Source organism: Falco punctatus (assembly GCF_963210335.1).
Source record: "Falco punctatus genome assembly, chromosome: 17".
Classification (NCBI taxonomy): domain Eukaryota; kingdom Metazoa; phylum Chordata; class Aves; order Falconiformes; family Falconidae; genus Falco; species Falco punctatus.
This window is the reverse complement of record NC_137597.1, coordinates 3045151-3072674: the sequence shown is the minus strand read 5'-3', so window position 1 is coordinate 3072674 and position 27524 is coordinate 3045151. Positions and strand designations below refer to the sequence as shown.

The following is a 27524-nucleotide window of genomic DNA, read 5'->3' as shown; positions in this document are numbered from 1 at the left end:
GTGGCTGACAGGCAACGTGAAAAGAAAAATCAGGAAAGGGGAAAAGGTGCATTAACACTTGAGTTTAATTGTAAAAAGTAAAAACTTTTTTTATTCTTCTTACATACAAATCTCATTTATTTACACACTTTACAGGCTTTTCCCAAGTATTTACAAAGTTTGCAATATATTAAATTATGACCATCCATAAAATTCTGCATTAAGTGCATATTTACATTCTTTTTTTTTTTTTTTTTGAATCCACCACTGAATTTATAGTGTTCAGCATTGAAACAGTCTTTATGCATATATAGCTTTACCTCCCAGCGCCCCTGAGCCTTTATAACACGGCTCCCCTCCCCGTAGACAAAAAGAGAATGCTAAAAATAAATCACCTGTCACTTGTTTGAATGGCCAAAGCAAAGGGGAAGTCCAGCATCTCCCTTGTTTAACTCAGCAGGACAGTAAACCCATCCTTTACAAGGAGTTTCCTGAAGAGGAGAAATATATAGTTCTACATATAAAATTTACGAAGAGGAGCAAATTTGGTTTGCAGGTAGCAAAAGCTCCCACGTGCACCCACAAACAGCCTCACCCCCGAAAGTGTTTGGTTCCCTTGGGGACAGCGGGGCTAAAAGTGAACCACTGAGCCTGGGACCGGCCGATGTGCGAACGTCCTTGTCCCCAGCGGTGTCCCCGATGCGAACACGGGGTTTTGCAGGCAGGAGGATCACCCTCCCGCCATGCTGGCGTTCACACAGCTCACCCGGCTACTGAGATGCTCTCCTGCCCCCACCTCCCCTCGCCGGGGCTGTTCCCACGCTGCCAGCCTGGCTGCTGCAGAGGCCAGCCCCAGGAGAAGGGGGGTGCTTTGCTCCAGCCCAGTAAAACCAGCTCCTCTGCCAGACCATTACAGCAAGAGGACTTGCAGGAGAAGCTAGGGCCCCCAGACTCTAGGGTTGGATTTCCTAGGAAAGCTCTCCAGGGTGCTGCAAAGGGAGTTTGAGGTTGGGATTTGTAGAGCTGCCTCTGGGGAATGAGTGTGTGCAATGCCAGCCAGGAGAAAAAAAAACACAAAACAAACCAAAAAAAAAAATCAATAGAAACTGGCAGCTTGGTTCCTTAGGGGATGCTGATTTCCTGGTACTGAAGTAAATAATACTGCTCCTTTCTCCTCCTTTCAGTTACCCTGAGTTCAGGAACTAAGAGCAACGGTCAATGACCCCTGCTTTTCGCAACCAGCTTTAAACCATGATCCTCCTGCCCTGCCGGTGGGCGACAGCCCAGCTTCCTACCCTGACAAGCAGCAAGATGCCCCCTCCGCACCCCTGCCCGCTGGGCTCTCCGGCGGGACCGACTCGCTGCACCTCGCCGGCGTGATTCCAGAGCAGCTTTGCAGCCTCCGGGACACGGGGTGAGCAGGAGCCCATCTCCCGGCTCACAGGCAAAGAGCTCTGAAGCACACAAATAGGTTTGGAAAAGCTGGGATGCACGCGTTGCCCGAGCTGGCCGGGGTGGGGAGTGGGGGGATTGTCCAAACCAGCACGTGCGCTGGGACACGCACAGGTGCCAAAGTGAGGCTGAAGGCAAGGGAGCCCCCGAAGGGACACACACCCTCTGCGACTCACCCGATCGCATCTGCCGCCGCGATGCCGGAGTAGCCACGCTCCCCCTTCAGCCTCGGCAGACCACGAGGAGCTGCCAGGCTCCCTGGGGAAGTCACAGCCTCCCGCAGCCTTCGCGGAGGCTCTGTGAAGCTGGAGCTCTGGGTGAGGAAGATGAGCTAGGCTCACTCGCAGCTGTTTGGCCAAGGTGTCAATACGTCCTTTTGCCCATCCTAGTTTTGCCACCCCGGCCTCACGTCCCAGTTTTCCATCCCGGCTCCTCGCTGCATTGCAAGGCGGAAGGCACGAGCACTACTTCTCTGGCAGCTGAAGACAGGAGCTGCTCTAGAAGCCGTGCTACAGACCAGGGCTCCGCACTCAGCGCTCAGGGCCAAAATCAGCTCTTTATCAGCAGGAGGATTGCCCTCCTGTTTTAGTTTAGCAGCTAATTCCTTACAGCTTTTGGAAGAGGAAGGGAAAATATACTGGAAGTTTAAAAACAAATGATGTAAACTCCAAAGGGAGCAAGGTTGGGACATATGCAATGTATCGCCTAGACACAGATCTGGAAACTTATGCAGAGACCATAAAGTGCACTTGGAAAGCTGATCTGCAAACAGTCCAGACTCACCATCTTCTGTCCAACCAGCTGCAACTCTTTGAGGGGAGAAGCAACACGTGAGAGCACTTTTGCTAAATAGGCACAAACCTGCCCTAGCCCCCCCCGCCCCCCCCTTTCCCCCCAGTCTAAACAGCAACCATAAATAGATCCATTTTCTCTGCTTCTTCCCCAAGGAGCCAGACGGCCACAATGGCTTAAGCGTGACTCACAAAACACAGGCGTTTCACAGACACTTGAGAATTGTCTCCGCAGCTCTTTTACGAGTTACATTCAAGGACACTTAGAAGTAACAGCATCGCCAAAGCACCCGCGATCTCAGCAAGAACGGGTCCCGCGGGTTCTCTCCGTACGCATCTCTAACCCAGCGCTTCACAGAAACGGATCAGGTACAAAACCAGTAAGAGGTGAAATAACCTCGTCAACCTTTGAATTTGACTTGAGAAGCTGCCAAAGCGTAAATAGCAACGGTCACTAACGAGGCCCTAATTCTGCCATCACCAAACTCCCGAATTTCCATTAACTAAGATCCAGGCTTTAAGAGGAGGGAGAGGGGTGGCGTGTGTGTCTTGGCATGTAGAAGATTGCATGTAGTGTAACACATGTAAAACACACCCCAAACATTAACATTACTAGTGGAAGTCTTACGAGTCCAATTCCCTTTAATATTTTGCTACAAATTAGTTTTTTTCTGTCCCGAGAGAGTCAGACCCTCCCCCTTTGGTTCTGCTAGATCTGCTGCGTGTCGGTCTCGTGTCGGTCCACTGCCGAGGGCCGTGCACACAGACTGACACGGGTGCTGAGGCTGTTCCCATTTTTTTTTTTTTTACAGGAGAAAAACAAGGGTTATGCATAGAAACGTTTTGCAGCGTCAAGGCCTCACAGACTAAATTCTTTGGAGCAGGAACTGTCCTCTGCCTTATCCTCGTACAGGCACCAGACATGGTCATCCCACTTGGCAGTTTTGTCAGATGCTAGTAAGATTGGTACAGGGTTTGCTCCCATTCTCCTGGTCTTGCTCAAAACCAAAGGCTGGATAGACATTTTTCCAATCTGTCATTTTACGCGTACCTAAAATATTTACAGAAGAGGTTCTTGCTCCTGAGAACACAGTTAACTCGCTTTCAAACAAAACCCCTCCCAATTCCATATTAACAAGTGTGAGAGTATGTCCTGAACCCCAGCCCTGGCCTATGAGTTCAGCCCGACACATCTGTAAATGATCTTCAAGAGCAGGATCAGACCTAAAGGATCAGACTTGGAAGGGACCGCAGCATCCGCAGCCCGCAAACACTGAACCCGAGCCTCTCTCAGGGCATTGGATAAAGCAGTGCTCAAGCAACAGGAAGCATGCGAAGGCAGCTTGGAAAGGACTCAGGAAAAACCAACGTTCATTCTGAAGACACAGTTCCAGGTCTGGAAGGAATCGATGCAAAAAAACCATGCCAGGGACGAGGAAGCTTTCAGGTGCTCCCGTAGGTACCCTGGGCCGGGAAGGCAGGCAGCATCTCTCAAAGCAAGGAGCACTCGGAAAGGGTTGTGAGCCCTGGTGTCTTAGGTGCACAATCAGAAGATGGAATCAGAAGCTGCTCTGCACCCAGCCCCACCTCCATCCCGAACTACTGCACTCCCAGCACCAGCACCACCAAAACGTGCATTGGTATTTTTGTAGGAAAGGAGATGGAGGAGAAAAACCAAACCCACAGTTACCATTTGACTCACTCACAACCTGCTGATAGAGAACCACAGAAGAGTGATCACAAGACACAAAGAAGAGGCCTGAACAGATTCTTTTGGTACAAGAACGACGCAGTGGGTGAGGGTCTCTGCCCCTAGGCTGCAAGGCTCCCCTCAGCCCTGGAGCACGGAGCTGAGGTCGGCTTTGCGGGGTACACCACCGAGGCACACAGCTATGTACGCGGTGGAGAGAGGGGGTGGAGTTGGGACACATCACCAATTCATTCCCTTTGTAGAGCTGGCCTGACAAGACAGGCTCAAAGCTTCCTCCTCAGGAGGAACGTACACAGAAATGTCACCCGCCCCCTCCACTCCCAACCCCTCCCCGCGACGTTTCAGAAGTGCCATAATCCACAAAGGACACAAAGTGAATCTCATCCTGAGAAATCCCTCTGCTGCTCCTGGAAAAAACCCTTCGCTGCAAACCCAGGGCTTACCTGAGGGGACAGGGAAGGTCGTGAACAGCTTTAGCTTCTCCCAAAATACATTTGAGGAAAGGCAAAGAATTACCTCAAGGGTCAGGAAAACAGTCATTTTTAAACACTGTAAACATGCAGGGTGGCCAAGCTGCCTGCCCCAGTTGCCCCAGCTCGCTCTTTTTCAAGATGTTGCCTTGGCTTCAAAGCTGAAAGTCTTCTTGTCCTGGGAACAGCTCTGTTTTCCCACCCCACCATCCTTAGCTAGCAGCTCCATCACAAACCACTGCCGGCTCTGTCCCTCTGGCCACGAAGCTCATCGTCCAGTAATCCGCGCTGGCGTAACCTTTGGAAGATGCAACGAAGAGGCCGTATTAGAGGAATCCAATCCAGGCTTAACGACTGCTCACATTTCCCGTGAAGTGCTGCGGGTGTGCAGCAGCGCTCTGCAAAGACCCAGCGCTCAACGACACACTGGGTTTGGGACGCCCAGCAGAGCAGCCCACACTGCTCGGTTTTCAGACTGAGCATCCCACTGTTTGTGTTCCACTCCCAGTCCAGAATGATCACTCCTCCGTACTGTGACAAGCAGGCACGCACCGGTTTGGAGGCGGGATGGGCACACACCACCTTCTCAGGTGTCAGAAAAGCCTCAAGCCGTCTCCTGACTCCAAGAGATCTCCCAGACCCCGCACGCTACAACACCGGTACTCACCCAAATCTCCAGCTTCCAGCTCCACCTTGAACATCTCACAGTGTCCTCTGCACTCGTCCAGAGGCACGACGGTCAGGGTGAGCTGTCCACTTCCAACAGCAAAGAGGCTGTGCAAACTGTAGCTCTGGGGCAAGAGGAGAATATTTCAAAAGCCTCGCCAGCTTTTCTTGGGTCTGTCTGATCACACAAGGGGAAGTCACTGCCCTGCAGCAAGGCGAGACAGCACAAACCACGGGGTTCTGCTCCCCCAGTTACCAGCAGGTCACAGCTGAGGTCGGCTGCACACAAGGGTCCTCCTCCCCTCTTCTGGCCAAGGCAATTCAGGCCCTCCACCCCCCCAAAGCCCACAAAAAACGGAGGAGGAGATCAGGCTAGAAGCCTGAAGTGTCACTACCTTCAGTGAAATGTATCTCAGAATGGGCGAGACATACTGCCAGCAGCAGCTCCTCAAACGTGACTCTTACATGAATTCTGCCCAGCTGTGCACAAAAAGGCCACCCCCTCCACCAGCCACAGAGGAATCCCAGGACATAAACGTGAACGGAGCTGGGACACCACACAGGCATCTCTAAGTGCCGAGGGAGATGGGCACGGTGCACCACCCGCGCTAAAACCAGACACAACTTGCGGGTGGTACGGCAACCGTGAGATGCCACGTTACGCAGGAACGGACAGAACTGGCACAGCCCTAAACCCTCCTTGCCGGGATTGTATCAGCTGGAAATGTCTTGCAAATCCCTCAGAGGCTTGGGACTTCTGGAGGACAACTCAGAGATAAAGAGATAATGCCTCTGGGATGAATTTCTCACCTTATTCCCCAAATCTGGATGGCGGATGAGGAAGCAGCTCTCCAGGGACACTGTCTTGGGGAAGGAGAGCAAAGAGGAAGCGGGGAAAAGTTCCTGCAGAATCCGAGTTTTATTCACAGATTTGTTCCTAAACAAAACAAAGCGACCCATGTTAAAGAAGTATCACGCAATGATAATGCTTGTATTTAAAAGACTGCTTTCAGAGATCAAAATTCTTCACAAATATTCATGCTTGATAAACAGCATGACAGACTAGCCCCAGGAGCTAGGAGCAAAATTCAGCCTCTCAGCTTCTGAACCTGTGCTCCTTCACATCTTCCTCTTAGTACCTGCAGCAGGACCACGTAAACAGGGAACAAACACATCATGACGGATGCCTAAACTTAACTTCCCTGCTCTCTTCCCTTGAAATGATCCCAGTTATTGATGGGATCCATTAGTTACAAAAGATGCAGAGAGGTGGCATTGCACGCAACCGTAACTGAAACCACATGGCAAGGCGGGGGCAATCAAGTCTATTCTCCCGGCCAGGGAATGTAACTGGAAAAGCCAGGGTGGGGCTTGTTATTTTTACATCTCTGTCTAGTGGCTTGACGTGATTAATACTGCTGTACCCTGATCATCTACCACTGCTGCAGTCGAGAAGCGCAGCCAGAAGATCCCACCTAAACGTCAGCCAAAGCACAGGCTCCACCATGCCCTTCTCCAGGTCTGCTCGGACACTGCTCCTCTGCTCGTGGGGATGTGCCAGGGAGCCCGCTCCACACCAGGAAGCACCTGCCCACGTTACTTCTCACCCTTCTCCCCGTGAAAAGACTTTGCTACCACGCTGGATTGCCCTGCAACCTTACAGACCCCTGAATTGTTCACGTCTTGTTGCCACACTAAAATGCCTTAGCAAAAAGCTTTTAGTCAACAGGGGATCAGGATTAGCGTTGGCCGTTTTTTTCTGTGTGAGAACCAAGCACAAATTGCAGGATCCCCTAGCTAGTTACTCCTCAGTGTTTTGTAGAAGTCATGGTATCTCTTCTCGGTTGACCCTAATGGTGGAGGATTTCCACTGAGCAGACACAGTTGATTAGAAATGTAAACCAGTTGCCTCAGGTGACCAGACCACAGCCCAGATGATTAACCTATGGCCTGACGAACAGGACCAAGCACTCAGTCACTGGGATATTTTTGTCTTCTAAGGGGAGCAACACACGAGTCCCAGCCACAACACTCCATTTTTAGTGCAGAAGTCTTCTCCTTGGATCCAACCAGTGCCAGCAAGCAGCCAGAAGCCTGTAACCCACTCCTCTTCCCCCTCTCTCCAGCTAAAGTGCTGCAAAAAGCCTGGGCACCGTGCAGAAAGGATGTATACATCCATCATGTGTTTTGTCTTTGACTCACCAGGGAAAGAAAAACGGGCAGCTCCACAATTCAGCTGAATTTTCTTCTATTATAACCTCTGACAGTTCTGGATCCTGGGACTGAAAATGCTTCAGTTCTTCATAGGAGAGACGCTGCCCCGTCTTAAACGACACAAAACAAAGATAAAAGCTGTACACCTAGGGTTCCTCCCTGCTCCCATTTCCATCCCGCCAAAGAACATCCGAGAGTGACAGCCATCTAGATTGCTAAGTTTCCAACCACGACGGTAATTAGTCGGAGGAAAAACCTGCTACGGATGCAGTGCGCTCCTCACCCCCCGACATCTTCAAAGTGGCTCTAAACGTCTTCTTAGATTGTTTATTATTATATTATATATTAGAATGTTACTTAGATTGTTTAGATTGCTCAACCAGCAGTTTGAGTTTGTGGTTGAAAATACTGGGCAGGAGTCTTTGGCTGGTGCTCTTCAAGAGTTTGGACTAATTATCCAGCCTTACAAATCTATGCGTTACCTTGATTAGAAAAGGCTGAGACCTCTGGAGCTTTTCTGATAGTTCTCCAAAGTCTGTCACTATCTGAAGGCTTTTCACAGCAGAACAGACTGTGCAGTTTGCAGGAAGCGTAGAAGCGTTCTGTCTGCAACCTGCTGCCCACCAGTCCTGGCATTCTTGGGAAGAAACAAGAGAAACATGTTTAATAAGATCAAAAATGAAATGGAAAGGAGACAGACTCGATGATAAACTCATTATCCCTGACATGAAACATTAAGATTTCTTACAGCTTCCAATGGCTGCAAGTTACTCAAAAAGAGCAAGCTTCACCGGGCAGGGAACTCATTGCTGAATGTTTCCAGCACAGGCTGAAGGTTTTGGAGATGCGGCTCAGGGTTGTGAGAAATGGGAGAGCTTTATGGAAATTCCACTTCTCTGTACGTTTCAGGCATACAGGCTAAGCTACCCTTTCATTATCGGTGGCAGGATGTCAACCACCATATATAGTGCAATTAAACTGAAACAAGTCCGCAAGTAAAACAGCAATCCAAACATGTTATCGAGGAGACACCCAGACGACAAAAAAGAAATCCAAGTTGAAAAGAGCAACTCTTAACACGGCTAGCACTGGGGCCATGAACCCTGCTAAGATATACCTGAAACCACCACCCTCCCCTTCACCTATGCGTTAATTAAGAAATACTCTGTCCCAGGCAAAGTTTGCCCAGCCTGTGACATGCGGTAGATGCTGGGGAATGCAGAATTTCCCCAAAATGTGCTGCTGCTGTTTTCATTCACCCCATGCAGTGACTTGAAGATGAAATGGAGACAAAAGTCCCAGCACGAGGAACCCCTGGACCACAGCGATATCCATTTTAAATGCCAGAAGTTGTTGTTACACCCTAATCAGCTGAACCGGCCTACAATGAACACTGCAGATACTTACACCCTCAAAAATGCAATTTTTATGTGAAACCATGACTTGCTGCCTATATCCTGCCTCCTTCCTCCAGCTTAACAGCCCTCCCAGCACAAAAAAGTCAGTAAACATGGACAGAAATGACATGCTGCAGCACTGAATGAACAGGACAAGGGCCAATAATGCTGAATGTCCCACGTATTTCTATCCGAAAGGATCTGCAGGAGCAGCTGCCACACCTAAAGGACGTGGCTGTCATTTTGTGGCAGTGATAGCCCTGGTTCTGCAGCCTGAATCCGACAGGGAGATGTTTAACTCGAGCAGTGGCAGCAAATCCACCCAAGCACTTGATCTGTCAGGGCAGGTTAGGAAAAACCCAAGGCTCAGGACACATCTCACATGAAACACCCAGAGATCTGCCATCACAACAGGCCTACCCGTCCTGTCCAGTGCCAGCACATGTCAAAACAACTCGTCTCCCTGCAGGCCACCCACTTGGGAAATGGAGTGGATGGGAAAGGGAAGAAAGAAGAGACAGCGAAGCCTGTCTAAAAAATAAAGTTGGGAAATGAGGATGCACAGCAGCTTTGCAGGGGGAGAAAAAGTCCACGCGCAGCCTGCCGGTTACTGCCGCTGCGGTTTCCAGCCATGCTCATGCTCCTGTGCGTGGGTAATAACTCATGAACAGCACTTAACAGGAAAGCTGTTGCCTTAATTTTCCCTCCGACATCTGCAACAGACATCGAGGAATGTTACAGAGGATTTAGGTTCATTGGAACGTAATAATAAAGAGCAGATTTGGGATTCGTTTTGCTTTTTTTCTTTCTGAATATTTCCAATCAACTCCCAAATGCTGCGTTTCCCACCCTACTGCTGGGATAGGGACTGAAAAGGATCAGGATATAATTCCGAGCCTTTCTGGAAGACGCATCTACACTGCTTTCAGGGAAAGGGGTAAAAAGGCAAAACAAAGTGTAAAATCCTTATTGCAAGCAGAAGTCCCACTCTCATGAGAAACTGCTCCAACGTACTTTCCCTCCCTGCTCACAAGAGAAAAAAGAAAATCTTTGTTCCATTGCCTGTAGAAAGCTTCAATTTTACAACAACAAAAAAACCCTCAACTCACAAAAAACAGCTGGTCAGTGACAGGACACAAAAGGCTGAAAGATCTCACCAGAGGAAGGGCAGTTGCCATGAAGAGACCAAGAAAACATATCTTATGGTCTGCCATCATACAGGGAGCAGCAACACTATAATTTCTCTCTGGGCAAAATTTAGAAACCTCATCCCAGAGCGTTAAGCACAGTTGTCCCAAAATGTTTCTCTCTGGGCTCAAGGCAGTACCCCACGTAACGGGATGCTAATCAGCTTGACAGTACAGAGCTTGATTCCTTTTTGAGCTAGGCTGGGATATTTGCATTCTCAATTGCTCAATTCAGGAGGTTATTTCTTTTCCCCATGAATAAACCCAAGCGGAGCACAGTTGAGACGCATTTCAAATGCCGCAAGTGGGGTTGTGGGATTTTTTTTTTTTTTTTTTTTTTTTTTTTGGTAATTAATCTTTTAGATTTATTGTTGAGGGTGTTAGTCTGTGCAACCAGCATGTGTGTGACTGGCATGACAAGTACGGGCAGCGAAAAGTGCCTGCCCTTCCCAGGGAGGGAGGGAGAAGAGGCTGCGCACAGAGGAGAGGGCATGCAACCGCACACTGGGGACCAGAGCAGGAGTTTTACCAAGGATGCTTATTCTCTCTTTCGATTACCCTCCCTGCATTCCTTTTACATTATCACCCTGCCCAGACACCCTGGGGGATTATTTTGGTTGGAGTCGAGCGCGCTGTCTGCGTGCACAGAGTCTGCTTGGAGATTGAAAAGAAAGATGCACTCTTCATCCCAGTGCAACCATCACACGATGGTTCCATCCACTCACAGTCAACCATTAAAGTGCTGGGCGTGTGCAACGATCCCTGTGGAGTTTGGGCGCAGGGAAGCAGCTGCGGTACGGACACGTACAACTATCCATTACGCGACAGAAGCACGGGCCAGTCCCAACTAACCTCCTCTCCACGCTTGTGCTTCTGCACCCCTTTTCTGAGGGGCAGCTTGCAGTTTGCGAAGCCGAATCTCAGTTCCCCACTGGTCAGACCCACCTGGTTATTTGCTTTTACGCTTTATTAGCTCTCCAGAACAAGAGCTGTCTTCTCCTCTGTGTCAGTAGAGCTCCTAGCAGAGCCAGGCCTGGGGACTTCCAGCTGCTAACACAGCACAGACGAAGAGATAACAACTTTCCTTAAAATCCGTCTATGATTAATGCTAGAAGGAGTTTATGACTGTACTTTCCACTATGCAGAAAAATAATTTTCAACTTACAATCAATTTAAAATGAGCACCCCGCCCCTTCTTGGCCATTTTCACAGAGAATCTCCCAAGTTTTTGGCTGTCCCCAGAACTAGAGAGGGGTGTGTGCACACAACCCCAGAGATGCTGGGTGTGGATGATCAGATTGGAAGCTGAGAGGTTATGGAGAAGACCTGGCCCTGCTTCTGCCCGTTGCAGTGAAGCAATAAAACTTATGGAAACTTGCCCACATAGATCTGAGAGCAGGATCTCAGCAACAGCCCTGGTCTCTTTAGGGACCATATGGAGGGCGAAATACCAGTCTGCCACCGCAGCAGGTTCAAAGGGAAGCCCTGTAAGCAGGGTGAGATTTTGCTCCTGCAAGACACACGGAGCCAAGGGCTGCTCCCGAACCTAACAAAGTGCTGAAAACAGAAAACCTCCTGCACGTAGAGCTGCAGGTGCTGAGGCAGCTTGCTGGCTCCCCACCGAGCTGGTTTGCTCCCCAGCACACAGGACAGCAGGCAAGCGACAGCTAGGTCCGCACAGGAAAGTCTGGTCCAGGGGAAGGGAGAATCCCCCAGGAATTCACCACCACCAGGTCTTCTGTCCTTCCAGGCTGCTGCTCCAGTCACCCCCAATAACTAGAAGAAAGCTCCCCAGAGGGCTGCCTAATGCACTAAACAGCTCCACAGTCCACAAAGGTTGGTTCCAGATCCCTGATTCCTCTTTCCGAGAATGATGCTATTCCCCAGTCCCACCGCATACCTCACTAGGGATCGGTGCTAGGAGATTTGAAGCAACTTCAGCAAGACCAGGATGAACCTGGGGCTCCCACGGAAGACCGGTCTACGCGCTGGATATTCACAAGACATCTTTCTGTCCTTTCTGGTAGGTCCATTGTACAAGACTGGCTGTTTGTTCCATTAATGCCTACAACAATTTTGGACTGTCCCTCACAGGGTCCAACGTGCCCCATCGAGAACTACAAAAATACTTGTCATCAGGGTAGATCTGCAGGCTCTCCAAAAGCATGACCGACCCTACACTGGCCAATTCAAAGGTAAGCTCAGGATGGGGGTGGGCTCACCCAGGCCCAACCCAGTAACTCATTTATGGCGCTGCACTGACAGCTACAGCCCCGTTCCTACATGCTAGATCCGACGATGAGAAGATGCCGATTTCCACTTTTACGTTATCTCCCTACAGCCGCACGTTCGTAAAAGTCAGGGGATTTGTCAAGACGGATCTGAAGAGACCCTTCAAAGGGAGGGATTAAGGCCTCAGCCTACCCTCTGCTGCCTGTGACCGTACCTTCCCCTTGGCCAAAGGGACCCTTTATGGACGTGCATCTGACAGTGGGATACTTGCCTCCTCCATTCATTTTCATAGCAGAAGCCCAACAACAAGCTGGTTCTTATGGCTGACACAGGGCAGAGCTGTTTAAGAGTCATTCAGTCCCACCTGTAAGATTCCCAGTAACCTGGGCTGCATCAAAAGAAGCGTGACCAGCAAGTCGCGGGAGGTGATTCTCCTCCACTCTGATCTCACGAAACCCCACCTAGTGCACTGTGTCCAGCACTGGGATCCCCAACATAAGAAGGGCACAGACCTGTTGGAGGAAGTCCAGAGGATGCCACAAAGATGACCAGAGGGATGGAGCACAGCCTGAGTCAGGCTGAGAGAGCTGGGGTTGTTCAGCCTCTTGAAGAGAAGGCTCCAGGGAGACCTTACAGCAGCCTGCCAGTACCTAACGGGGCCGACAAGAAAGCCGGAGAGGGAGTTTTTGCAAGGGCATGTAGTGACAGGACAAGAGGAAATGGCTTTAAGTTAAAAGAGGGTAGATTTAGATTAGATATTAGGAAGAAATTCTTTACTGTGAGGGCGGCAAGGCACTGGCACAGGTTTCCCAGAAGAGCTGTGGATGCCCCTGGACAGGGCTTGGAGCAGCCTGGTCCAGTGGAAGGTGTCCCTGCACACAGCAGGGGGTTGGAACTAGATGATCTTTAAGGTCTCTTCCAACCCAAACCATTCTATCATTCTGTGATATGATTCTATGACGAAGGGCTCACGAGATCCTCAGTGCTCTGGTGTCCAATTGCTATCATCACAGAAGGGCTGCAGCTCTCCCTCCTGTTGGAAACACCTAGTTTCCAGATGCTGGATTTTCCAGTGCTGTTTTCCATTATTTTAAGGACAGGGATTTGCAAGGTCTAGCCCTTAACCTTAAAGTGAAGTTGCAGCTCATAACCTACTGCTATTGCTTTGACAGCCAAAGAATATGCAGGCCAGGTTGTTCTTGCTCCTGAGAGATGACTAGCCACCTGCCGAGTCGGGACCACTGCAGACTTACAGATACTGTACTCCTCAAGCAGACAGCTTGCTACTTGTTGTGCTATGCCATTACTACATGAGTATCACCATGCCCCCTTTCCCAGACTTTACAGAAAGATAAAACAGCGTTCTAAAAACTCAAAAGCAATTTAGACATCCATTCGTGATCACAATCTACAACATGGGTAAATCTCATCGTTCTCACTTTACAGACGCAGAAATTAAGAGCTCTGTAGTTACCGTGTGGCACAGTTCGGAGGAGATACTCAGTGCACTTTGCTGCAAAAACAACGCTTCCCAAGCTCCATCTTGCTGAAATTCTTCACTAGGTTAAAAATTAATTTGATCATTTATAATGTCATGTCAAAGTCAGGCTAAACTGATGGGTTCTTGAGCAAGTCAGACAGGAATCATAAGGAGAGCTTATTAATTATAGTGTGGAAGTCCTGATTAAGGAATGCATCACAGCGGGGTTTTAAATATATACTACAAAGAGAGTCCCTGTTCAGCACAAGGTCCTCATCACTTCCTCACACTGAACTTTTTTGTAGCTCTGAGTATACTGAATATATTTATGCCAGGAGAAGAAAGTGCCTCCCAGTTTGGTTCCTAGCATTTTTAGGAACAGCTAGCAACAAAATAACAGCTACAAATAAACCCATCAAGAAACCCCTATTTTTGTTCTGGGTAAAAAGTCAACAGCTCCAAGAAATACTCATTCATCTCACTAATGGGTAACGGCTGGTCAAACAACCAAAGGATGATTAGTCAATCTCTAGCAAAGCACAAAAATTATTTTGATCCAATGAAACATTGTGAAATCAAGTCTGCTCAGCCTAGCCCAAGTCCACTGGGGAGCAAGAACATTATTTCCAGGAGAAATCTGCACCTACCAATCTAGAAAACTGAAGGCAGGGACCAAGCTGCCAGGAAAGCCTCCAAAATCCACTCCAGCCTGCACCTCTGGTTACATGCCCTAGAAGACAGCTTGTGCTGATCTGGCAGTGTCTGCGTGAGCAATCTGGCTTGGAGGAACAGCAGGTTTTGGAAACAAACCCCTCCCAGCTGCCGCCACTTGCCTGATGGTGGCTTCAGTCTGTCAAAGGTTTGAAGCCTGTGTGTCACTAGTGCAAACAGAGCTCTGCTAGGCTGCTAAACACCTCTGCAACAGGCCACGTACAGCACACACACTCTGCAAATGAGGAAACAAGAAATTCTGGAGTCATCAAGACATAGAAGCAAAAGGAAGAGTTTTTCATGTTCCGGATTACCACAATGATTTGTAGTTAGTTTACTATCAGCAAATCCAAATAAACAGTCCACAGGCTGAATGGACGCCAAAGTAAATGAAAACAGCTTGGCACCAGCCTGCCCTGCAAAGTCAGCCTTTTTCTTTTCCCCCTGCTTTGAACGAGCCAACACACATGCCTGTTGGTCACTCTCAGGTTATATTATAAAAGGGTTGTTTACACACACACAGAAAAAAGATCAGATAAAGCAGCAGCTGTACGGTGATGGGAAGGAGTCCTGCACGGTGCTGCAACGCACACCATGCTCAAAACGCCTCAAAATGCTCCAGGCCCCGGAGCGGGTGCATGAGAATATGCATGAATGCAAGAGCAAACCAGCCTGACTTTACTTAGGGGGGAAAAAAAAAGAAAAAAGCTCCTTTGTGAGCAAGAGAAGGCCATGCTGAAGGCAGCAAGAAGTTCAAAATCAGATCCTGCTTTACCTCCCAAGCAGCCTTGTGCAACCCTTCCACTCCGAGCGGGTCCTTCGGCTCAAGCGTCACCGAACCCAGCAGGTCAGACACAGCCTGGGCTGCCAAGCTGGGGAAAGGCTGGCTGAATACCTGGGTGCTCCAGAAGCAGAAAGTCCACCCTCGTGTAAGGCAGGCGTGCTGGATGCTCCCTGCCCGCGCGGAGCTGCGCCGAGGATAAACACACTTAGGGCTACAGTAAGAGGGGAGGAGAGTGCCAAGTGGAGAGAAGCGTGGCTGGCTCATCGCAGGCTGCCTGCAAAGGGTTAAGATCAGAAAGAAGACAGGACCTGGCCAGGTGCCAAGGCAAGCCTCCAGCTAAACTGAAGGCGGCCAGCCAAGAGGCAGAGGCTGCTGTCTTCTCCCAGTAACCCAGCCTGCTCTGACCAGTCCCCACAAACAGCTCTCCCACCCAGCAGGCTGTGACAGTGACAGGCCATTTACAAGGTGTTGCTTAAACACAGCTCCTCCAGTTGCGTTCCCTTCTCTAAAACAGATTGTGTATAAAATCCATAAACATGATTTTAGCCCTACTGGTCTAGGCAAAAAGGAGTGAGCCTTTAACACGAGGAGCCTTTAACACGAGGAGCCTCTAACACGAGGAGCCTTTAACACGAGGAGCCTCTAACACGAGGAGCCTCTAACACGAGGAGCCTCTAACACGAGGAGCCTCTAACACGAGGAGCCTCTAACACGAGGAGCCTCTAACACGAGGAGCCTCTAACACGAGGAGCCTCTAACACGAGGAGCCTCTAACACGAGGAGCCTCTAACACGAGGAGCCTTTAACACGAGGAGCCTTTAACACGAGGAGCCTCTAACACGAGGAGCCTTCTGCAAGCTGGGGGGTAACTTGCACAGGATCCTTTTTCCAACACCGAGATACACGTGTGCTTGTGTCTGAAGTTAGGTGTGCTGAGTAGCTACTGATCCGGCTGATTTTGAACCGTGTAGGAGTACGCGTTCAGGGCTGGGTCTCATTATTAGAAGCCAAGTTGGATTTTCCCCGAGGTCACTACAAACCCCTGCTATCAGTACGATGCACTGTTGGACGAGAGCCTGTTTGCCACTGACCCACCCGCAGGTTTTCGAGCTGCAAGGACCGAATTTACTACAGGCAGAAACACAAGTTAATGTCAGAGCAACTTAACGCTCTGCTCATCGTGTCATTGCTCTGTGCAGCTGGCAGGGAATGGTTATCAACCAGCTGATGTTCAAATTCATATTTAGATATTAAGAAAGCTACGAGGATGTCACACAGTTGGGAAAGGAAGAACCACTCGGTTGAGTGACCATCATCGTCGTTTTAAAAGAGAAAATCCCTTTTCCTTTGGCTCTGATTACTAAAGGCTTGGAAAGCTCATGATTGCTTCCTAATACTCGCAGGGAGAGGGAAGCATTTGTACCTGCACTTTGCACCAGAGAACTGCCACACAGAGGGAACAAGCTGTCTGTCCCAGCTTATGTCAGAGAGGAGAAGCAACCCCAGTTACACAGGCCCTACTTTCTCCTTGGAACAGCACTACAAAGCCTTGAGTTAACCGATGTGCCCACCCCAAATCCACCGTGTTCCTTACAACAGGTAGAGCCCAGAGGTCTGCAAACCCACCGCCTCCCTGGGGGCTGCGGGAAGCGCTGACCCTGCCGGCTATCAGCTGCATGCTGCGGCGGTGAGAGGCGTTTTCCCCCGCCCCGAGCAGGCAGCATGACCCAGCACTGGGGCTTACACAAGCTCTGTGTAAACACAAGCTCAGGAAGAGCAAATGCAAACCACATTTCCACAAAACTTTTCCCCAGCTGAAGGGACCTGGGTTCCTAGCCCTGGGAAAACAGCTGAAAAAGAGGCACAGATGCCAAACCCAAGGGTCTAAGAGTCATCTTTGAAGAAACAAAGGGTGGGAACATTCGTTTTAATATGGGAATTGATCTGGGGGAGAAAGCCAGCAAGCAACAGAGCAGAGACAGGCAAAAAGGAAATTTACTTTGGATTTAATCCTACAAATTTAACGCAAGAGAGTGCTTTGCGGACGCTGCTCCTCACCTCGGCTTCTCAAAGGTCCACCCACAGCCACCAGCAGACAGGCAGCCCTTGTCATCCACAGCCCGGCTCTTGGGATGGAAGGGACGAGGATGAAGGTGAGAGTGCAGGCAGGTCACCCCGAGTCAGAGGGAGAGAGCAGCAGTATCCTCCACCCCTGCTCCTCCCAAAGCCTCACCGCCGCTCTAACGTGGGGCTCTGGCTCTCGGGGGAAACCAGGCATCTGAGCTCCCCTTGTTCTGCAACACAAACCTGGCTGCTCAGCCCACACCTACCAGGGGAGCAGGCTCCAACCTGCAATCCCGGAGACAGGAAAGCTGCCCCGAGCCCACTGCTCCCCGAGCAGGCTCAGGGGGGACAGCAGAGCCCCAGACCGCAGCCCCACGCAGGCAGGCTGCCCCTGCCCGCCCAGGCGCTTCAGGCTTGGAGGAAACGGCACGGACCACCCGTGCGCCCACGCTCGCTATGGCCAGGCTTTGTCTGCACCACGTCGGGCGGCGTGGCCAGGGGAAGTCTGCCAGCACTGCCGGTGGGCCAAGGCAGCCTCCAAACTGCTAACAGGTGGCTTTCAACAGGAACAGCCCAAGCTGGATTTGAACTGGTGCCCAAGCATAGAAAGCTCCAACTTTCGTCCTCAGCCCCCTCATAATTTTCATCTACCAGGATCTACATAGAGAAAGGAAGAGGAGTCTGCACATCGAGTCCCTTCGTTAGCGGTTTTCTCTGCTGTTCAGTCTCCTTGCACGAAACCTTCTCCTATGGAAGCATGATTCAGAGAACGCCAGACCTGCCTGCAAGACCTCCCAGCCTTATGCTCACATCAACAAACACGATGGCGAGAGGCAGCTTTACCCCTTCCTTCAGCAGGCCCCAAGGCCAAAATCAAGGGCAAAACGTTACATCACGCACAAGGCAGCGCTGAGAGCGAGCCTGGGAGCCCACTCAGCCTCACGCCATGGAACTCCCTCTCCTGGGTCTGTGCTGGATGGCTTTACCACAGCCCACTCAGCAGCAAGCCATGAAGTTGACACCGGTGCCGCTGGGACAGTCCGGTGGCCACAGCTGCCTGCCAGGAAGCCAGGACATGAGGGATTCCCACAGGAATCCAGCCAAGGTTCAGGCTGGGTGTCGCACTCTCCCATTCAAACAACCAGGGTCTAGTCCAGTTCCTTTTGCTGAGGCAGGATCAAAGTTCCCCCAGCCATCCGTAGCGAATTTGTTAACTGGGACATGCTGTGGTTTCCACCACAACTTAATACTGGTTGGAAAAACAAAGCGGACGCTGCCCTGTCCCCTTCGTGCCTCCCCTCCTTTCCCCACAGCTGGCTTGCTGCCCACCCAATTGCTCATCACTTCAGAACATTTCCGGGACTCGTGGAGGCACGAGGGATTTGATATGCATTTAAACAACAACCTCGCATCCTTCCTTTCCATCCATCCTTCCCCTTCCCCCTGCTCCTTTGGATGTTCCCCAGTCTCCTCCCCATTCAGCTGGTTTTCCCATCAGTAGCCCAGACTTGCTCCTGCTCTTCTTTATCTTCCCAGCAAGACACCCGTGACTTCAGGCAGCCCTTGTCCTATAAACTTTTTGCTGTCCCAAGGAACCTCCCTGGGCTCTCCCCGTCCAAGGCGGCCCTGCAGCATCTGAAGGAAGAACCTGTAAACTTTCCGAACAAAAACTCACTGAACAAATACAAGCATTCAAGTTCCTATTGGCTTCCTTCTCCATACAGAAGCAGAGGGGCGTTCGCTCCTGTCAATGCTGAAACGCAGCAGATAAGCAGGCTACTCATGTCAAGCAGCTATCAGAGCCATCTCCTCGCCTCTGTTTTTTCCTCCCTGCGAGAGATCCCAGTGTACAAGGAAGGAAAGGAACAATGGGGATACCCCGTCCCACCCATACGAACCCAAGTCAACCCAAATCCCACGTGTCAGCGGAAGAGAGGGAGACACACAGAGAAAATGCAGGACGGCGCTGGCATTTCAGAGCGCCTTTTTGAGCGATGGCAGGAAGGTCAGAGCCAGAACAGACAACTCCAACACAATGAACTGCTGAAGCTAAATATAAACCCGTCAAGGGCATGGATACAGGAGTTTGTTTTTACAGTGAGCCGACAGTTGATCAACACTGTGCCACATCCCTGCTCAAAATAATTCACAGCTTTATCATTACTGACAGTCTTTGTATTTTATCAGAGAGGCGGAGTCCATGCTTCCACCCATTTGCCAGCCTAAGTCAGTGGAAATGATTAACTGAGAATGAGAAATACTCAAACTTTTCCATTTCTATTATGCCAGTCTAGGAAAATCTATTACATTCCTCTCCCTTGATGGGACCACGTCATTAGGGAGCCACTTATCTGGCGTCCACACACACCTATTACCCTTAATGTTACGTTAATGGCTATGAATACCATAGCTCTCAAGCCCACGGTCCCTTCCCAATGCGCCACCTGGCAAAAACTATTTTTCCAAAAACCCGGGTCACATGTTGAGGTTTCTACACTTTGCTCACAGACACCAAGATTTGGTTGATAAAACTGTTTTTGCCTGCCTACTCAGAAAAAAATAAAAAAAGGTGACATTTACCCAGCACAGCTATCGCGGTATGATTCTCAGAGCTGCAGAAATTTTGAGAGGAAGGGGAACTCTTGTGGAAGAAAAAAACCTGAGGTGTTAAAAGCAAGGAAAAGAGAATGTGCAAGAACAAAATTATGAAGTTAGAGATAAAATATGCTTCAGCCCCAACGAATGGAAGGAAAGAGCCGTAGCTAGAATTCAGGATGCTATTTTTAAGTACGGTGGTAGGAAAAGAGAAAACCATGGTGCCATGCCAGTAGCACACTTGTTATTCGGTGCTCAGGGAGACACTCAAATGATTTGCATGGCTGGTATTTAACTTGGTATTTCTTGCTAGGCTTATGTTACAGCAGAGAAATAATTTCCTTACTCTCGAGCATGTACTTCTTGGCAATAGGCAGGGAGAGCAGCCGGATGTGACCGATGAGGGAGCCCCAGGCATGGGCTCTGGAGAGCGGAGCTTCAGGCGGCAGCGGGCTGTAGGGCTGGATCACGAAGTAAACAGTCAGCAAGACCAATCCCAGTGTGAGCAGGCCCTGCGAGAGAAAACAGGCACTTAATTAATTATACCGCAGTGAGGTGATGCATCTTCAGACCAGGACACACCTCCTGGCTGGTATCAAAGGGTTGTGGCTGGGCGCTGCAAGATGAACACTCCGAATTTTTGCTGTGGCTTCTCACTCAACTGCAATGCTATTTACGTACACCGAGTTGTCACACAGTTTTATTGTTAGGGCTGTCCAAGGACAAAATTAAGCAGCCTTCAAACCCAAGCCACACAACTCTTCGTATATTTTAGCACTGCAAATAATCCAGCACCAGAGCAATGAGGATTATCTCCAGATAGTTCCAATTCCTCCCACCTAATCAAATAAAAGCTTGCACTTCTGCCATACCTCTTGCACAAGGTTTTCAAGGCTTTTTGCAAACATCCGTTGAGCCTCGAAACACTTTGGCAGAGTTGGCACCAGCTCCCTCCTCCATACCAGAATCCCAAATAAGCCTTAAAAAAGATGACATGATGCATTTCTGCCCCTGGCCAAAGTCAAAGTGAATCAACAGCAAAAACAAGAACAGAAGCCTAAAGTTCCCCTTTCCAGTTTCCTGTTCTGCCTTGTTTTACAGCTTTTTATAGGATGCAAGGAAGAAGGCTTGATTTTTTTCCTAAATAGAAACCATTGTGTTGATTTTGTAAAGACAACACTAAAATATGACTAAGTATTATGCCAGGGGAAAGGTTTTCAACCTTGCAGCAAGCATCTCGAACCTACACAACAATAGCATCCCTTTCACCCACTTTGCAAAACTTTTTACAGCGCCTTTTAGTTAAAGGTCTCTAAAACATTTTTCTAGCACCAAGCATCACGGCAACAGGTTTATTTTATAGACAGGAAGGAGAACAAAGACAGGCAGAAACTTGTGACAGGGGTAGAAACAGAAACTTCATTATCCAACCCTGAACTTTAAGAATCTCCTCCTCTCCTTGCATTTCCACTGAGGGTGCTGATACAGAGAATCTTTGCCTGAAGAATCAATCCAAGTCTCGTTCTTTAATAATTTAAGGAGAGGAAGGTATATTGACGTGCAACATTTTCAGCACACATGAGCAATTTCAAATCCTGGTCAGCTGTCTTCTATTTTCAAACCAGCTTATGGGACAAAGGAAGGAAGCTACGCTTCACAGCCACTTCACAGCTTTTTAAATAAAGAACTCAGAAAAATTCTTCAGGAAAATGCAATGGGAAATAAAAGGCTCAGGTGCAAAAGGAGAACTCCAACCCACCAAGGGCCTGTGCATGCACAAAAGACATCTTACCTTGTAGAGAACCACTAAGATAGGGTATCGTGGAGGTCCCCTTTGGGGTTCGTTTCTTTCTAAAAGTTGCTTGATGAATTTCTCAATGGCTTTTTCTGACATCCCACACTGGTGGCCAGTCTGCCTCACTAGATTAATTGTCTCTGATAGCTTGTCATAAATGCTGAGCTCATTGGCTGAAAGCTCCATGGCCTCCGATGAAAAATCCCTGCGGAGAGATTCAGTACGTTAACAGAAAACACACTCCAGCCATACAGCTCAACACCAGCACGTGCAGAGAGATCACAGGAACATCACAATGTCTAGGCAAGGAGGAAGGCTTCTCTGGAGCAAACCTGTTGGCAGCCAAAGGCAACAATTTAGCTGCAATCCCAACAGTCTCTGTGGGTTCAATATCTCCTGGGGACTGAAAAAAGCCGTGAAATTTCCTGACAAGAGAAGAACCGACCAAGATTCGCAGCTTATGTAAATGAACAAAGCTTCCCAGAAATCAATGAAACTCTATTTATTCATCTATTCCAAACGAATCCGTCCCATAAAGCAATTACTCACCAAGTACAAGAGCCAGCAATACAAAGCAGATCATCACACACAGCAGCCAAGCTAAGCTCTCCTGCGCTAGAATTTTAGTCGCTTATTTTAACGTAGATTTGTTTTCATTAAATCCCCTGTCAGCAATAGGAACAGGACAGACAAATAAGCAGTACGCATGGGGCAAAGTTCAACAGTTTACAATTTGTTTAAATTTTCGCAACCTATGTCCAGGCCAACTGATTATTGAGTAACAGTAACACGATAGCAGCGTGCTCCGCGGGCAACGAAAGCTCCGAGGTTCCTCCGAAAGTTTGCCTGCAGGTCATTCACATGCAGAAATGCCACATAAAAACCGCAGCAAGAACTGCACTGTGAACGAGACGCAGAGACAAAATGGCATTTGATAGCAAATCATTTCCCACCATGAAATTTCAACAGGGAAGCTTGTAAGAACACACCTATGAGCGATCGACATTAAGATGCCGAAAAAAGAGATGGGTTCGTCCACCACTCCACCTGTCTGCCACAAAGGCAGAGCCTCGTGATACCATGAGCAGCAGATGGGCTGAAGAAAAGATGCAAAGGAATTGCTGGACAAGCTACTAGCTGCCAATATGAGAATCCCCTTGTTAAGAGAGATGTTTTGCCTTGGAAAAACACTGCTGCGGGAAAGGGAGCATCTGTGAGGTCTTGCTTTACAACCCTCGTTTCTGAGCTGGGAAAACTCTAACCTGGATCAAACTGGGACAACTGAAACTTTCTAGGGAGATGGAGTTTAGCAGTGCATTGCCCTGAATGCAGAGACTGAGGACCATCACGTAAAAACACGAGAAGCGTGATCGAGGCACCCAGCTCACAGCTGTAAATGAAAAGGGGGACAAGGGCCTGATTTCCCTCTAAATACTACCTGACACCAGGAACCAGCTCCTCAATCCAGTGTGTTGCTTCTCCCGATTCCCCACCTTGCTCTGTGAAGTCTGTTGATCCACTGCAAGAATCGCTCCCACAGGACAAATCAGACATAAATGTATGTACGTATATATCAAGAAATAAGATTCTCTTGTTTCACCATTGTTTCTCAACCAAACTTGGAATCTGATTTACCTTTAAAGAACTGGTCGATGGCTCCCCACCTAAACCATGGGCTCCTACAAGTCAGGACTCAAGCAATAGCATTTTTAGTATCTTTTCTTCCTGCAACGCTAGGGTGTAGTTTCAGAAAAAAAACCACCCCAAACTCAGACACTTTTCAACAGGACTACCAGCTTCAGCAATTGCTCCTCTCCCCCAAGATCAGCTCCCTGTTCTGCTCTTGCACATTTGTTTGTGTGGTCACATGGTAAACCAGATCAGGAAAATCATCTGGCTGAAAAATAACCCCTATTTGTTTGGTCAGCAGCTGCCTAAGCATCCAACTCAAGCAATTAATGTCAGATGTTATATTAACATTAGTGTCAAATTTCTAGCCATAGCCTTAGAAACACCAGAGGAGTAAAATGCCAAATTAAAACCAAACCTAACCCCAAGCATGCAATAAGAACACGCTGCACTACATTGCCAGGTTAATTAGCTCCTGGCCCTGCTCTACTGACATTCCTTGCATTCCATGCAAATATTTGTCCCAGATCTTACCACCTGAGCAGCCCCATGGGCTAGCAAAGCTGTCTCAGAGCAGGTTTGATCAATAATATCTCATTATGGATTGTAAAGTCTCCAAGGCAGAGACCGTTTCTTCTCGTCTGCAAAGCACCTGGCATGCACTTGACTCTATAAAAACAATATATTGCTTTACTAACTCTTTCATCCATGCAATACCCTGATTCCTAGAACAAGCAAAAGCCAGCACATCTGCACAATATTAAATACCTTCCCCCCCCCCCCCCCCAGTTTTTATGATTACTCTAGTTGCCTTGACGCTGCAACTGGCACGCTGACCGGTCTGAAAGGTTATCTAGCTTCCTCTGGCTCCCGTGCGCCAAAGCTTTCGCTTGTGAAGCTCTCCCATACCGAATTCCAGCAGATTCAGCAAGCTTCCCCTGCTTGCAGGATCCGCCTGGAACCACTTAAAACAATTATCCCTACGGAAACGCCATCAAACACGACGATTTCCCCCTTTCCGAACAGCAGGAGCATCCTACTACAATAAAACGCTGGGATACATCCCAGTTCTCCCCGCCTCTACATTCGTATTCAACTCTGAGCAAACACCTTTGCAGACAACGCTGAAAACCCAACGCAGCTCAGCAAACTCGAGAGCAACCCACATCCTCAGCCAGGCAGTAAGGCAGTGGGCTCCCACATTATTTTGAGAACAGATGAAGCCTTAAAAAACCAACACCACCCCATTCTATCCCTTCCTATCACAATACAACCGAGAAAATAATAACAACAGGCTACTGTACCCGCTTCCCCGCCGCAGACACATACTGAGTGAGTCTTATCCCTCGCGAACAGCAGCCCCTCAGAGACAGGCCTTTTGTGCTGGGGAACCCATATGTTATCGCCACTTTTTTTTTTTATGAACTTCACCACCCTCGGAGGAACAAGCAGCTCTGGCTGCCAAGAGGAATCGCGGCGGCTCTGGGCCTGAAGGATTCTGGCCCAAAAGGATCTCAGCCGAAGGAATCTGGCCCCAAAGATCTCGGCCCCAAAGATTCTGACCCCGAGGATCTCGGCCCCAAAGATTCTGGCCCCGAGGATCTCGGCCCCGAGGATCTCGGCCCCAAAGATTCTGGCCCCGAGGATCTCGGCCCCAAAGATCTCGGCCCCAAAGATCTCGGCCCCAAAGATCTCGGCCCCAAAGATTCTGGCCCCAAAGATTCTGGCCCCAAGGATCTCGGCCCCAAGGATCTCGGCCCCAAAGATTCTGGCCCCAAAGATTCTGGCCCCAAGGATTCTGGCCCCAAGGATTCTGGCCCCAAGGATTCTGGCCCCAAGGATCTCGGCCCCAAAGATTCTGGCCCCAAAGATTCTGGCCCCAAGGATTCTGGCCCCAAGGATTCTGGCCCCAAGGATCTCGGCCCCAAAGATCTCGGCCCGAAGGGTCTCTTGCCTGAAGGCTCTCAGCCCCGAGGGCCCCGGCCCCGAGGACCCCGGCCCCGAGGATCTCCACCCGAGGGCCCAGTCCCCCCAAGGCCCGGCGGGTGTTACCCAGGCTTCAGAAAGCTAAATATTCAGAGCAGATGGCTGTCGGAGGAGTCTTTAAAAGGGCAAGCTCGCTCGCCCCGCTGGCGAACCCGAAACAGTCTAAATAAAAATATCCCCATCTGCCTTAGCACCGCTCCTGCTGCCCCCTGGCCCTGCTGAGGGGGCCTGGTCCCAGCCCGGGGGAAGCCCCTCCGACCCCGTCACAGGCCCACGGCATCGCCCTTAGTTATCTCTGAGGCCGAGGAGCTCCAGCCAGGATTTAAAAAACTATATAATAATAATAATAATAAAAAAAAAACCGAAAAAATTGAAGCACAAACCAGCCCCCACCCCCGCAGCTGGGCGCCTGGCGAGGGCGTCGCTGAGGCCCGGGCAGCCCCCGCAGGCCCGCGGAGCCCCCCCGGGCCCAGCCCCGGGCCCAGCCCGCCCCGGCGCTCCCGGCACCCCCGATCCCCGACCCCCGCCCCGGCCCCGTCCCGTCCCCGCCGCCTCCGGCCTCACCCCGTCCCCGCCCGGCGGCTGCCCCGCTCCGCCGCCCGGCTCCGGGCTCCTCCCGCCCCGACGGAGGCGGCCGGGGGCGGGGCTGCGCCGCTGCGTCCCGCTTCCGCCTCCGCCCGGCCGCCGGGGGCGGCACCCGGGGCTGCGGGCACCCCGGAACCCCCGCACCCGGACCCTGGGCACCCCGGAACCCCCGCGCCCGGAGCCCCCGCACCCGGATCCCCCACCCCGGCACCCCCGCACCCGGACCCTGGGCACCCGGAACCCCCGCACCCTGAGCACCCCGGGGCCGCAGGCACCCCGGAGCCCCCGCACCCAGATCCCCCCCACCCCGGGGCCGCGGGCACCCAGACCTCCCCGCACCCAGATATCCCCCCACCCAGACCCCTGGGCACCGCAGGACCCCGGGCACCCCGAGACACCCCCCATCACCCAGGACCTCCCCTGGCTCCCCGAGACCCCAGGCACCCAGAAACCCCCCGGCACCAAGACACTCCCCCCTCGGCACCCTGAGACCCCCGGGCACCCAGACACCCCCCACACCCAGACCCCCGCACCCCCCAGCACCCTGAGGCTCCCGGGAACCCAGACCCCCCCTCCTCGGCGCCCTGAGACCCCCAGCCCCATCACCCAGAACACTCCCCAGCACCCTGAGACCCGCAGGCACCCAGACACCCCACCCACCCACCCCAGCATCCAGAGCTCTCCTCCAGTGGCCTTAAGACCCCCCAATACCCACCAGACACCCAGCACCAGCCTGACAGCTCCCCCCCACCCCACAGGCCCCCCCGACCTCCCCAGGAATGCTAAGAACCTGCCAGCACCCACCTGACCCCATGAACACCTTGAGACCCCCCCCCAGCACCCTCAGTATCCCCCTGCTAACCCTAAGACCCCTCCCAGAATCTGCCTGAGCCTCCAGCACCATCAGACCCCCACCAGCACCGTAAGACACCCCCCCAGCATTCTGTGACACCCCCAGCATCTTCAAACACCCCCCAGTAACCTTAAGAGACCCCCAGCACCTGCCCGAGCCCTCAGCACCCCTGACCCCCCCCCAGCACCCCAAAAGCTTTCCACAACCAGGTCTGACAGCACCCACACGTCCTTCCACCCCCAAACACGTCCTAAGCCCCCAGATCCATTTACCTCCCCCAGCCCCACCAAGCCACACTCGTGCCCCCCGACAAGACCCACCCAGTGTCCCCCCGAACCCCCCCTGCCCCGCGCCCCGTGGGGACAGGGATGCCCTTTCCCGCAGCCTGAGTGACCACGTGGCGGGGGGGTCATTCCCTAAAAACTGTGGGAAAATAAAAACAGCCCATCCCCCTCCAGGCACCAAAAACTCGGGAGCAAGCAGGAGCAGGGGGGTCTCGGAGGGGTCTCAGCCTCGGCGGTGGCTCCAGTCCCTAATTGCAATTAAATTCATTTTCCGAGTCAGCGGCTGATTGTGGCCGCGCTGGGTGTTCCCGTTATTGGTCCCTTTTCAGCCTTGGTGGTGGCCTTGACCCCAATGACCCCCTGTAGTTTATTGAAATTCATATTTTTATTATTTTTTATTAATATAGTTTTTAAATTTCAAATTTATTATAATTTTAAATTATATTTTTTAATTTTAGTTTTTATGTTTATATTTTTATTTATTTATTATTATTATTCTGTTAATTCAAGATTATTATTTAATTAAATTCTGCAGTTTAATTAAACACTGTGAGAATAAAGCACTTCTTCCTATGGGGTTTGACCGCCCTGCCCCGTCGTCAGTCCCGGCGTGGGATGCGGGATGGGCTCCGCATCCCATTTTTTGGCCTTTTTTGGGG

At 50.6% G+C, this 27524-nt stretch overlaps 1 protein-coding gene across 2 annotated transcripts; it reads right to left on the bottom strand.

Annotated features, from left to right (window-relative positions):
- Window positions 1–47: 47 nt before the first annotated feature.
- On the bottom strand, window positions 48–25814 carry LOC308054438 (bombesin receptor-activated protein C6orf89 homolog). Of its 2 annotated transcripts, none has more exons than XM_080367299.1 (8): window positions 25708–25814; window positions 21526–21733; window positions 20080–20245; window positions 7766–7920; window positions 7272–7393; window positions 5880–6006; window positions 5071–5194; window positions 48–4701 (listed from the first exon to the last, which is right to left on the bottom strand). In XM_080367299.1, exons 2-8 carry the CDS (start codon window positions 21712–21714, stop codon window positions 4616–4618), a joined length of 969 nt encoding a protein of 322 aa, XP_080223425.1. In that variant the 5' UTR covers window positions 21715–21733; window positions 25708–25814; the 3' UTR covers window positions 48–4615. The 2 variants fall into 2 exon arrangements, with proteins under 2 accessions (XP_080223425.1, XP_080223424.1); XM_080367298.1 differs by lacking the exon at window positions 25708–25814 and adding an exon at window positions 22078–24811.
- Window positions 25815–27524: the final 1710 nt, after the last annotated feature.